Source organism: Taudactylus pleione, unplaced genomic scaffold (genome assembly GCF_031769625.1).
Source record: "Taudactylus pleione unplaced genomic scaffold, aTauple2 ptg000068l, whole genome shotgun sequence".
In the NCBI taxonomy this organism is placed as follows: Eukaryota; Metazoa; Chordata; class Amphibia; order Anura; family Myobatrachidae; genus Taudactylus; species Taudactylus pleione.
In genome coordinates, this window is record NW_028284470.1 from 3387472 (window position 1) to 3400243 (window position 12772).

Here is a 12772-nt window from a genome sequence, read left to right on the forward strand (position 1 = left end):
CCTGTGGTACTGCTGGTGGCAGTAACAGTCATGTTTCAGTGTCAATCGGGCTGATTTTATGGCCCCTGGCTGCCTGGGCTGAGTCTGTTTTGACAGCACCGTGCACTGAGCAATGTATTATGTAACATAAGGTGACAAACTAGAACCAGCCATGGTGGATTTCAGTATAACAAGAAAGGACACCACTTCCCATGTAGTGCTAGTAGGTGCAGGGATTATGTCATTTGTAAAATGTAATACAAATCTTGTAAGGAAGAATCTCGCTAATAATTTGTATCCTCCTTGTAGTCAGGTAGTGAAACTATACTGAATATTTATGATGTGGTCTGACAAAAGGCCCGTATGGGTTTGGTGGTTGCGAAACGCCAGCACCTCGTGACTGCAAACACTGCACCCTTTCCCACTAGCCCATACATAGAGGTGCGCAGGCAATTATATGATGATGATGGGGAACCTAATTTTCTGTGATGTGCGCACCTATGCATCGCGGCCACACACCGCTGAGGATAGAATTACCCCTATACGGTTCTAAAATAATTTCTTCTTCAGGGTCCATAGGGCTCCACGTGGGAGGCAATGGGGTGTAGGTGGGACTTGGAGGACCGGAGACCAACAGCAAAGCTTTTCAATCCCAGGATGCTCCGGTCCTTCCCCCTATACTCCGCCCACAGCCTGTGGGCAACTCAGTTTAGTTGGTGTCCGGCAGGAGCTGGATCACCGTTTTCATTTATCTATTATGAGCAGCAGCATGAGACAGTCCTTGGGACGTCTGCACTGCTGCTCCATCACCCCTCCGCAGTGCGTGACACCAGCCCTCGGCTAGGTACTCTGAGGGGCTCTGTGGGGAGCCTAGCTAGCAGAGGCTCCCTGGACTCCACACTGCAGCTGGGAACAAGGGGACAGGTAAGGTGGATCCATGTGTATGGTGCAGTCTTACCTCCGGTCTTGAGAGGCAGACCGGAAGAGCTTATTAGGACACCGGTTCATCCGGGATTCCACTAGACCACCAGGGCATAAATACTACTGGCGCAGGGCATTTTGTAGGGCCAGGGGATCCGATGGTTGAAGTCAGCATAAGGGACAAGGCGCTCTCCCTGCGGCCCCTCCCCCAGCTCAGGACGCCATTCCACTGCGGTCTTACGGCCTCCTGAGCTTACCCTCCTTCACCCTCCGCCCCCTCTGAGACTCACTGCAGCCATTTCTGCATTCAGGTCTCTGGGAACGCTGGGTCCAGTCTCCCTGTATACCTCTCCCAAGGGCCAGGTTATAGCCTACCAGCCACTGTGGTCTGTGTTGTTCACAGGTTCTGTCCTCAGGACCCCAATCAGTGCATGTTTTCCAGGTCTCTTCAGATAATCACAAGTGAAATAATTAGCTCCACCTGTGGATGTTTTAAAATGTCAGTCAGTAATGAATAAACCTGTGTACCTGCTGGGTGACCTGGAAATGATGACCTGTGTGGGGTCCTGAGGACCGAGTTTGGGAACCACTGGTGTAGTTGATTTTAGTGCCCACTGCAGTTATATTGTATATTCTGCATTGTATGTGACTTATGCTAACGCTTCTGTCAGTTTTCTTTTTCATATGACTGTCCGCTTATACCTTTCCCTTTCTTCTGATATAACCTTGGCATACTGAGGTATAAGGGGTTCATTGTACCTCACATGAGGGCTATCGCATACTACATATCGCTGTTGCGCACTGCACTGTGCCATATTGCACATACATCTGGGTTGCTCGCTGCACTGTTTCAGATTGTGTGTTTTCATTATTCTTGCAGCTATGTCAGGCAGAGGCAAGAATGACAAGCAGCCCGCTCCCCCCCCAATCTGGTGTCTTGTAAGTCCTGCTCAGCAGGCTTAGCTTCAGAGGACCTCATTCAGGATGGTCTTTGTGCATCTTGTTATACTGCCCCAGGCCCATCAGCCCCAATGTCCTCTCCTCGGGACCCACCCTGGGTTACGTTTTCACAGGTGCTGGCAAAAATTGCGGACCACCTAACGGTCCCTGTGGTAGCTCCCCCCTATGGGATGGTCACAGCAGGTACTCCCTGAAAATCCTTTGCCTCCCCCATGGGTAGACGTACTTTCTACCTCAGTGCAGAGTCTGCCGGAGACCCCTACAGCTATTCAGCAAATGGTGCAAATAGAGAGACCCTTACCTAGTAAATCTACTAAGCGTGCTGTGTTATCTTCCCAGTCCAGCCAGCTATCCGATTTGGATTTATCATCTGGGGAGGCAGAAGATGCAGACCTCTCTCTCTGACTTCCGTTGGGGAGATGAGGAACCCCCCTCTAAATTAAATATACCTGCACTTAAAATCTAGTCTTCAAATAGAAGAGACAGAACTCGCTCCTAAAGGCAAACAGCCATTGTTTAAATGACAAAAAGTTATTTTACCAGAATTTCCTCACTCTCATCAGCTATCGGATCATATGAGTGAGGCGTGGAATATGTCCACTGAAAGATTTCAGCTGCCTAGGAGTTTAAGCTCCTTTTTATCTGCTGCCCGCTACTGCTTGCAGTAACTGGGAAGTTCCCTCAGCTGTGGATTGCCACGTGATACGTTTAGTCAAGAATGCTACTTTTCCTATCCATACGACAACCTTATTAAAGGAGACTACGGTTAGAAGAATGGAAGCTTGTCTAAAATCTATATACTGTACTCTCTCACTGGAGTTACTTGTCTTCCTAGGGCTTTGTCCTGGGTGGTTAAGGCCATTGAGAGTTGGGCAGAGGCTCTAGGAGTCATTTTCCTCTGATGCTTCGAGGGAGCAGCTGTCCTACATATCTCACATTAGAGATGCAGCCTCCTATTTGGGTAAAGCAGCTACAGTATGGATATGGTTCTACTAGCCTCCAAAGCATCTACCGCTTCTGTAGCAGCCCGCTGTATTGTTTGGCTCCGGCATGGAAGGCAGATGCAGACTTTAAAAAGGCTCTGGCGTCTCTGCCTTATTCTGGAGATATCCTGTTTGGTACCTATAGTACCCTCTCATCAACAATTTCTCTGGTTTGCTATACTACAGCAACATTTCCAATTTCAGGCTCTGCCCTTCGGTGTTGCAACGGCTCCTCGGGTCTTTACCAAGATCATGACAGTTATGGCGGCCTATTTTTTGGCGTCAAGGGATCAGAAGTTCTTCACCGCCATCTACAAATAACCATTGCCTTTGTACAAACGCATGGTTGGCTGGAAAAAAAAAAAGTATTCCAGGAATGATACATCTGGGAGCCCACCTGGATTCTCTCAGAGAATCTTCCCAACACTAAACAAAATCTCTCTACTGCAACAGCGGGTGCGCAGACTACTACACAGTCGCCGAGTGTCTATTCACTCTGCAATGCAGACTCTGGGGTCCATGGTGTCCACATGGTGGAGTTCGCTCAGTTTCACTCCAGGCCCCTTCAACACCTGATCCTCTCCAGGTGGAACAGGCTGCCTCATCTGCTCAGATCACAGATGATGAGTCAAGCCACAGAGGTTCGCCTGGTGGCTACAGACGTCCCACTTGAACAAGGGATGCCCCTTTTGTATCCCAGACTGGGTACTCATTACCACGGATGCAAGCCTCTGAGGATGGGGCGCGGTGACCAGCCAGCACTCCTTACAGGGCTGCTGGACCAAGGCGGTCTTAACAATCAACGTCCTGGAACTCCGAGCCATCTACAGAGCTCTCGCTCTGGCTCAGGATATTCTTCAGAGCAGGCCAGTACAAGTACAGTCCGGCAACGCCATGGCAGTGGCCTACCTCAATCATGAGGCAGGCGCTCGAAGTCAAGCAGCAATGGCAGAAATGTCCTGCATTCTCACATGGACCGAACGCCATCTCCCAGATATATCTGTGGTGTTCATCCCAGGAATTCTCAATTGGGAAGCAGATTTCCTAAGCAGTCACGCCGTGCATGCAGGAGAGTGGTCTCTACATCCAGAAGTCTTGCAACTTCTAGTGAACAAATGTGGATCAGTGACCAGATGTGGATCTCATGGCCTCAAGATACAACCACAAACTTCCAGTGTATGGAGCCAGGACAAAGGACCCCAATGCGGCCTTCGTGGACGCATTATCTGTGAAGTGGACCTTCCATTTGGCTTACCTCTTCCCTCCAATATCCCTTCTTCCTCGAGCTCTTCGGAAGTTCATACATGAAGGGGGCACAGTCCTGTTGGTAGCTCCCGCTTGGCCAAGACGCCATTGGTATTCCGACTTTCAAAGTCTCTCCATAGACGTTGCTCTACGACCAGACCTGTTGTCTCAGGGTCCCTGTCTACATCCGGACCTGGCCCGCCTGTCTTTAACGGCTTGGCTCTTGAGACATCCCTCCTAAGGTCTAACGGATTTTCTAGTTCTCTGGTCCAGACCATGATCAGAACTCGTAAACCGGCCTCTGCCAGGATTTATTACCGGGTATGGCATAAATATTTTCAGTGGTGTGCCCCTAGAAACTATGACCCTCAAGTTTTTAAGGTTTCTAGAATACTTGCTTTTCTTTAGGCTGGATTGGATCTCGCACTCCGCCTAGCATCTCTGAAAGTGCATGTCTCTGCTCTGTCCATCTGGTTACAGCGCAGAATTGCTCCTCTACCGGATGTTCACACCTTCTTCACGGTGTTTTAAGTATACAACCTCCCTTGGTCCCCCCTGTAGCTCTGTGGGATTTGTCAGTGGTTCTCCACGCACTTGAGAAACTTCCATTTGAACCCTTGGAATCAGTGGATGTGAAGTGGCTCACTGCGAAGACTCTATTTCTTCTGGCTATAGCATCTCCGCCCGTAGGGTATTTGATTTAGGGGCGCTTTCATGTTGCTCCCCATTTTTAAACTTTCATCAGGACAGGGCTGTTCTTAGAACGCGCCCAGGTTTCCTTCCCAAAGTGGGTTCTTGTTTCCACATTAATAAGGAAATTGTGGTTTCGGCCTTCCAATCACCAGACCTTTCGGCAGATGAGGCCTCTTTGGATGTGGTCTGTGCTCTGACTATCTACGTGGACCGCACTAGTTTCATCAGGAAATCAGACTCCCACTTCATCTTATATGAATTCCATAAGAAGGGTTTGCCAGCTAACAAACAGACTCCGGCCAGATGGATTCGCATGACTATCTCATAGGCTTATCCGTAGTCTGGCCATCCTGTGCCAGCTACATTATCTGATCATTCTACTCGCTCTGTAGGACCCTCGTGGGCAGCCTGGCGTGGCACCTCTGCTGAACAGCTATGCAAGGTGGCTACGTGGTCTTTTGTCCACACCTATCTTAGGTTCTATGCCTTTGATACATTTGCCTCTCAGGATGCTTCGGGCGTAGGTTTCTCCTCTCAGCTCAGGATCGTTCCCGTCCATGAACAACTGCTTTGAGACATCCCATTGTCTCCCCTGTGGAGCCCTATGGACTCTGAAGAAGAAAAGGAGAGTTATGGTCAAACTTACCCTTGTTAACTTTTTCTTCAAAGTCCATAGAGTCCACAGGGCACCCGCCCGAACGCACCTGGCTTCTAAGGGTTTCCTTTCTTGGTCACTAGTGTCCTCGTGATTCCTCAGTGTACCAGTCCTTTCTTCTCTCCTAAACTGCTCCTGCCTTGGGCTTGTTGACAAAATTAAGTTGCCCTCAGGCTGTGGGTGGGGTTTAGGGGGAAGGACTGGAGCATCCTGGGATTGAAAAGCTTTGCTGTTGGTGTCCGGTCCTCCTGGTCCCACCTACCCCCTTTGTCTCCCTGTGGACCCTATGGACTTCAAAGAATACCATAGGGTCAATCGACCAGTGATTGAACGGTTAAGGGAATTCTCATATTTGTGGGGCTGGTGTATGTAGAAGACAAAATATAAAAACTATTTGAGGCATGTCCTCATTTTTACTATGTATACTTTTAAAATACATTTTTGATTTAGTGATTTGAAGGAATAGTTAGAATTGTACAAACAAAGTACAAAATAGATGTAGAAATTACCAGTGAATGAATGCACAATGCTAACATGTAATTGAGTAATATGACTTTCATCAATAAAACATAGTTAATAGGTCTAAACTAAGATTATATTCATTAAATTTAAGATTACTGTGTTAAACCTGAAAATGTTCATTCACTGGTAGTGTTCATTCACTGGCTGATTCACCCTAGGAGGTGTGGCTATTAAATAATGAGACTAATGCTGTAATCTGTTTAATTATTAAGTAATTTTAATTCCATTCCCCATCTATGTACTCCCCTTCTGCACCCACACACCGCTGCATTCTTATTTTACATTGGTCAAAGCCGTGGTGTATCTCCTTATCTGTCAGCTGTCTCAGCAGCGCCTTTGTTTTCTTCTTTACCTCAGTAACTGATGCAAAACAGGTTCCACTGAGCACAGATTTGTCTTTAGGGAAAAGAAAGACGTCACATGGTGCTAGGTCTGGCGAGTATGGAGGGTGTACTAGCATTGTAATCTGTTTCTCGGTCAAAAACTGCTTCACAGGGAGTGGTGTGGGACAGTGCGTTGTCCTGATGGATTTTCTTTTTGCTCGGCAGAACCATCTGGGATCCATCTTAGCACAAAGTTTTGTCACGTTTGTCAAGATCTTGATGCAAACCTAACCATTTCTTTGTTGATGTTTACCATTTCTGCTATTTATTACCAGTTATTTATATAGCGCACACATATTCCCTCAGCGCTGTACAGAGAATTTTTTGGCCATTCGCATCTGTCCCTGCCCCAGTGGAGCTTACAATCTATGCTCCCTACCACATGCTCACACACATACACTAGGGCAGTGTTGGCTAACCTTGACACTCCAGCTGTTGTGGAACTATATATCCTAGCATGCTCTGCCACAGTTTTAGCATGCCCTAATAGCAAAACTGTAGCAGTGCATGCTGGGTTATGTAGTTCCATAACAGCTGGAGTGTCAAGGTTAACCAACACTGCACTAGGGTTACATTTTTGTTGGGAACCAATTAACCTACCAGAGTATTTTTGGAGTGTGGGAGGAAACTGGAGTACCTGGAGGAAACCCAAGTACAGGGAGAATATACAAACTCTGCACAGTTAGGGCCGTAGTATCATTCTGATTTGACCATTTTTATTTTTTTTTTTCAATATTTTGCACATTTGCATTAGATGTGCTAGGCCTTCCGACGCGTTCATCACCTTTGACATCCTCACAACCATCACAAAATCTTTTGTGCCACTCAAACACACGTGCATGTGACATAGTCTGCCCCGTCAGCCTTGGTTAGCAATGGAAAGATTCGGTGGGCATTTTAGTTGAACTAAAACTTTTAAGTTAATATGTTGCTCACTTTTACAACATACGGGAAAAACTTCCTCTAACGCTGTGTGACGGCAAACTATCTGTGCGAGAGGGGGGAAACTTGCAAAACCGTTTTGGGATAGTCCAAGTCTGCGTTCCTCCACTACCTTTCAATTCTCGCCGTATGGTTTATTTTTTACCGGTACAGTCTCATTATTTAATAGCCACATCTCTTATATCTTTCCCTCTCTTTTGTGCTCCACAGGTTAGGATTAGCTTCTAGGGCCTGATCACTACGGATCGCTATTCTGCTCATACGCACGCAACGCAGTTGCTAATATCAGCGGTGATATGTAAATGTTTGCGATCGCAGCCTAACATTAGTATGCCCACTTCCCCTTACATCCGTATACTTGGCCAACATAGCGAAACAATCGGTAACATCGAGTACCATCGGACCCATACGCACAGTTAAGGCAGGACAGACCTGCTTACTTCACCGCACGCTATGAGGCCTCAGGCTGCGTATGGTATCACAGTGCATAATTTATGCACGCCCCCGCAACACCGTCCCAACGCACTGGTACGCCTGCCTTCACCCACCCACACCCGTGTCACCACCCACAACGGCACTTCCTGTCAATCACCCGTGTCACCACCCACAACGGCACTTCCTGTCAATCACCCGTGTCACCACCCACAACAGCACTTCCAGTCAATCACTCTGCCATGGGTCTGCGTACACACATCGCAGTACCGATCGCAGTGGCTAGTTTGCGCACTGCGATGCATGGGCAGTATGTAACAATTGGCTGATTGCGTGTGTGTATAAGCAACTGCGTTCCTTGCTGAATGAGGCCCATAGTACTGTACTGTAGCAGCAGCCTGCCATGGTGCGCTTTGTCTTTTCAGTTTGCGGTCTTCTAGTGTTCCCAAATTCTTTTCCATCTCTGAATCTCCAAAATGTCTCCCATTCAAGGTGCAAGTGGCAGAACGGTTACTGCAGCCTGGTGATGTACTGGGGTATCAGGGCGAGGGGTTCACCGATCACTGTACGCAGTATATTTGTGGCTGCTGCCTACTTTAAGATCCCCATATCTTCACACAGTTCTACAATGACCTCCAACTAATAGAGCACAGTGGTTAGCACTGCTGCCTCAGTCTGTGTACTGATGAGGACTATGAAACCAAGCGTACGTATAATATAGGGGAGTTCCAGCTGCAGCCATTCATTTGTATAATTACACACATTGAGTTCTGTACACAGGAGCAAATACAGCCAGTAAGCACTCATCTCTGCACCAGGCCCTACTGTATGTGACTACTTTACATCTAATCTCATTAGATCACCAATGTTCCCCTTAGACGTCTCCATCTACCACTGAGGATGAGGGTCTGAAGATGCCTGGACTGTCCAAATGAGTCTGTCTTTCTAAATCAGGGATGGGGAACCTCCTGCCCGGGGGCAATATAAAGCCCTCTGAATCATTTGGTCCGGCCCTCTGAGCTTTTTTCTGTTAGCCTCATCTGGTTAGCAGGGTGCCTAGAATGTCACACTGCAGCCAGAATCTATGGAGCAGTGCCCCCTGGAGCATCCTTAGGACGATTCAGATGGTCACACCGCTGCCCTTACAGCTCCCTGGGGCATCCTCAGGATGCTCCAGGCATTGCTTTAACCACCAGCAATTGTAACCCCGCCCCCGTTTAATGTCACTTGGAGGGGGCGTGGCCTGCACTGGGCCCGCAAATAATGTTATATATATCAAAATGGCCCTTGGCAGAAAAAAGGTTCCCCACCCCTGTTCTAAATGCAGCTAGAATATAGGCAATGTTGTATAGATTCCAGAATTGTTTATACTGGCAAATGCGTGATTTAGCTCTACGGGAGGACGCTGGATATAGGAAATGTTATGCATCTATTCAATGTAATTATCCTTTATATCAGGAGGACCATGACTGACCGTGTTATGTCATACTGTATGAGCAGTTTTAATACCACTGTATTATGTTGTGGACTTCAGGCTCATTTCAAGTTTGGTGGGAATATGGTTATGTGCCAACAAAAGATTGTAGGTTTATTTTCTGTGGATCGATGTAGAATATTTTATCGACACCCATGAGAATGTTTACATGTTTGTAATGCCGACATGCTTGACATTCATCATGTCGACAAAACATCCCTGGTGGTCTAGTGGTGACATACCTGGTGTGACGTGTCTGGTGGTGACATCAGGATGACTTCCGGGTAATCCTATGGCGCTTCTGCCGGAAAAACTAATCCTAACACTCCCCTAGTGCCTAACCCTCCCCTCCTGTAGCCTAATCCTGGCTGCCGCTCCCTATAGAATGTCGACATTTCAGATCTCAACATTGTGAAAATGCTGACTTTCTGCAGATGCCGACATGGTCAATGTCGACATTTCAACTGTTTTGACATTGTAAATATGGACATTATGAATACATCCCGTGTGGATGACATCTGATTCATCTACTGGGAAATGGTGTTCTTTCTGCTTCCTCGTATACCGTTATGTGTTACAGTATATTTACGCTACAGACCGTTCAGTATAATTAGATTTATTTATCAAATGTCACTTGCCAATTTTTTTTTAGACTAGATGTAAATGGGATGAATGGTAAAGTCTTTTGTTAGATTTAATTAAACTTTATCTAATAGTGCAGAGGTTCCCAAACACCGCTATTACAGTCCTGATTTTAAGGATATTGGAGCTTATTCAGACCCGGTCGTTAGCTCTACGAGCTCGCAACCAGGTCGATGTTGCTCCAGTGTGCATGCGCACAACGGAGCTGGCTCCATCGTGCGCATGCGCGAGACCCGGCTAACGATGGGTGATCCGTCGTTAGGGGTCTCGTAGCAGACGGGGCGAGCTGTCGATGTTGAGTGACAGCTCGCTTCGTTTGCTGGGCGGGCCGGGGGCGTGCCCGGCCAAACGGAGGTGTTCCTGCCGGAATGCTTGCCGTTTGCTGGGCGGGCCCACTGACATCTTCAGTGATGTCAGTGGGGAGCTTCCTGCTCAAATAGAGCAGGAAGCTCCCTGGGGTTTAAGGTTGACGAGACCCTACCTTAGGGTCTTGTTGTAAGCCCCGATGGTCGCGATGGTCTTGACCATCGCGACCATCACCCTTAGCGGTCGTTAGAGCTGTGAGTGTTAACCCACAGCCTAACGACCGTCATGGAGGCGGCCGTTCAGGATGCAAGGGGCCGCCCTGTTTCAGAACGACCGCTTGCATTCTACGACCGCTTCTGAATGAGGCCCATTGTGCTTAATTAGTACCTCAGTCAGCTTGATTTAACCACCTGTGCCCAAGCATAGATATCCTTAAAACCTGCACTGTAATAGAAAACCTCAAGTATACAGTCTGTATGCTTGAGGTTTCCTATTACAGTGCAGGTTTTATGGATATCTACTATATGATACAGTAGTGTTTGTTAGAAGGAGACGCACCTGCTATTTGTTAAGCCAAGCTGATTATACATCTATGAAATAAAAACTGTTAAACATTTAAATAACTGAGAACAACTGCGCCCACATTACACAAACCACGTACATGGCTGCCCGCTGCACCCGTATTCAGCTTCCTAATTTCCATCCTATCAAACAGACATCTGTGGGCCTGATTTAGAGCCGGACGCTATTTGCGCTCGCTCGTCCAGAAAAAGGGGCTGGCTATTTAAATTAACCGTTCGCTCTTTGCGGTCTGTTCACGCCTCTATGTCTGAACGAGCGAATAAAACATGCGAACGTAATTTTGAAAAAAACGCCCCCTGGCCGCTCGCATCACACGTCATGTCCGCTATTTATTAGATTAATCAAGTACATCGGACGGCGTATGAACTGCTCGCTATTCTTGTGGTTGATTTTTCCTACCACAATCATGCGAGCAGTTCTGACTATAAAACAACCAAGTGATGTCGTCGATGACGCTGCTTTAGTAATTATGCACACCCTTAAAACGCCCGTTTTGACCATTTGGCACGCCTGCGTTCGGATCTCCACTCCCCGTTTTCAAGCACCTTCCCCTGTTACCACCCACAAACGCCTCCTCCTGTCACTCAAAATAGCAGGCATTCGCTATTTAGCGAGCACACAATTTTCGGCCGCACTGACTGGTTTGCGCATGCGTATTAAAATCCGTACGCATGCGCAGTTGTGCGAACATCGGTCGGAACGAATGAGCGGCCGCTTACGAGCGGCTCTGAATCAGGCCCTGTGTTTGGAGAATAGAGCTGAAAGTCTCCCAAATTTTCAGCCAAGAATACACAGGTTGTCTTTTTGGAGAGAGACACAACAAAAAAAGTTGATAACTTTTAATCTCTCTTTTTACACAAGTAACCAGACAATTGGGGCCGACAGGTCCACTTCAATTATTCCCCCCCAAGAATATAAATCCATTCAAAAGTCTCTCAGCTACTCTTCCTCGTGTTCCTTATGTTGATGATGTCTCCAGATATTTGTTTATTGCTTCCTCTAACACGGCTACAGCGAAATCAGCGTCGTCTTTGGTGACGCACATCGGAGGTTTGATACGGAATGTCTGCCAAGAGGAAATGAAACGAGGGTCAATGTAGAATGCACCAGAACAGAGGCAGCCATTTTAAACTGAGGTCAAGGGTCACTTTGCTGTTGAGCACGTAAATCTTAGCATGAGCGTTACTGAGGTAAATGAGGGGCGTATTTATCATATGAGCCCCACTGCCAGCAAGAAAAAGGGCCCAATACAAGTAAGGGGATAACAGTGACATTAGCGCTACCAGCAATAAGATTCTTCAGAGATGGTTTCCCAGTTCCCATTCATAAAACTATTTAATCTAGGTAGAAATAAAAAAAATAAAAGCCTTGGTGCTTATGAATAACTGTAAAAGAAAAGTTTATATCTCAGAGTCGACTAAACATAAATAACTTATTAATAAATAAATAAAAAATCTGCATAAAAAATGATTAACTTATCAAATACCTTGTTGATAAAAATACACAATTATATATTGTAACAATATTCTTGGAATATACACTTAACAATGTAACAGAATATTCTTGGTATAATATACACTTATAAACAATGTAACAGAATATTCTTGGTATAATATACACTTATAAACAATGTAACAGAATATTCTTGGTATAATATACACTTATAAACAATGTAACAGAATATTCTTGGTACATACACTTATAAACAATGTAACAATATTCTTGGTATAATATACACTTATAAACAATGTAACAGAATATTCTTGGTAGATACACTTATAAACAATGTAACAATATTCTTGGTATAATATACACTTATAAACAATGTAACAGAATATTCTTGGTATAATATACACTTATAAACAATGTAACAGAATATTCTTGGTATAATATACACTTATAAACAATGTAACAGAATATTCTTGGTATATACACTTATAAACAATGTAACAGAATATTCTTGGTATAATATACACTTATAAACAATGTAACAGAATATTCTTGGTAGATACACTTATAAACAATGTAACAATATTCTTGGTATAATATACAC

At 45.9% G+C, this 12772-nt stretch overlaps 1 protein-coding gene across 5 annotated transcripts in view; it reads right to left on the reverse strand.

Annotated features, from left to right (window-relative positions):
* Window positions 1-11543: 11543 nt before the first annotated feature.
* Window positions 11544-12772, reverse strand: part of AGXT2 (alanine--glyoxylate aminotransferase 2) — a 60330-nt gene continuing 59101 nt past the window's right edge. For all 5 annotated transcript variants that reach the window (XM_088466983.1, XM_088466982.1, XM_088466981.1 and 2 more), the window contains one exon: window positions 11544-11785. In XM_088466983.1, coding sequence (XP_088323109.1) covers window positions 11678-11785 — 108 coding nt within the window. In that variant the 3' untranslated portion in view covers window positions 11544-11677. The remainder of the gene's footprint in view (window positions 11786-12772) is intronic.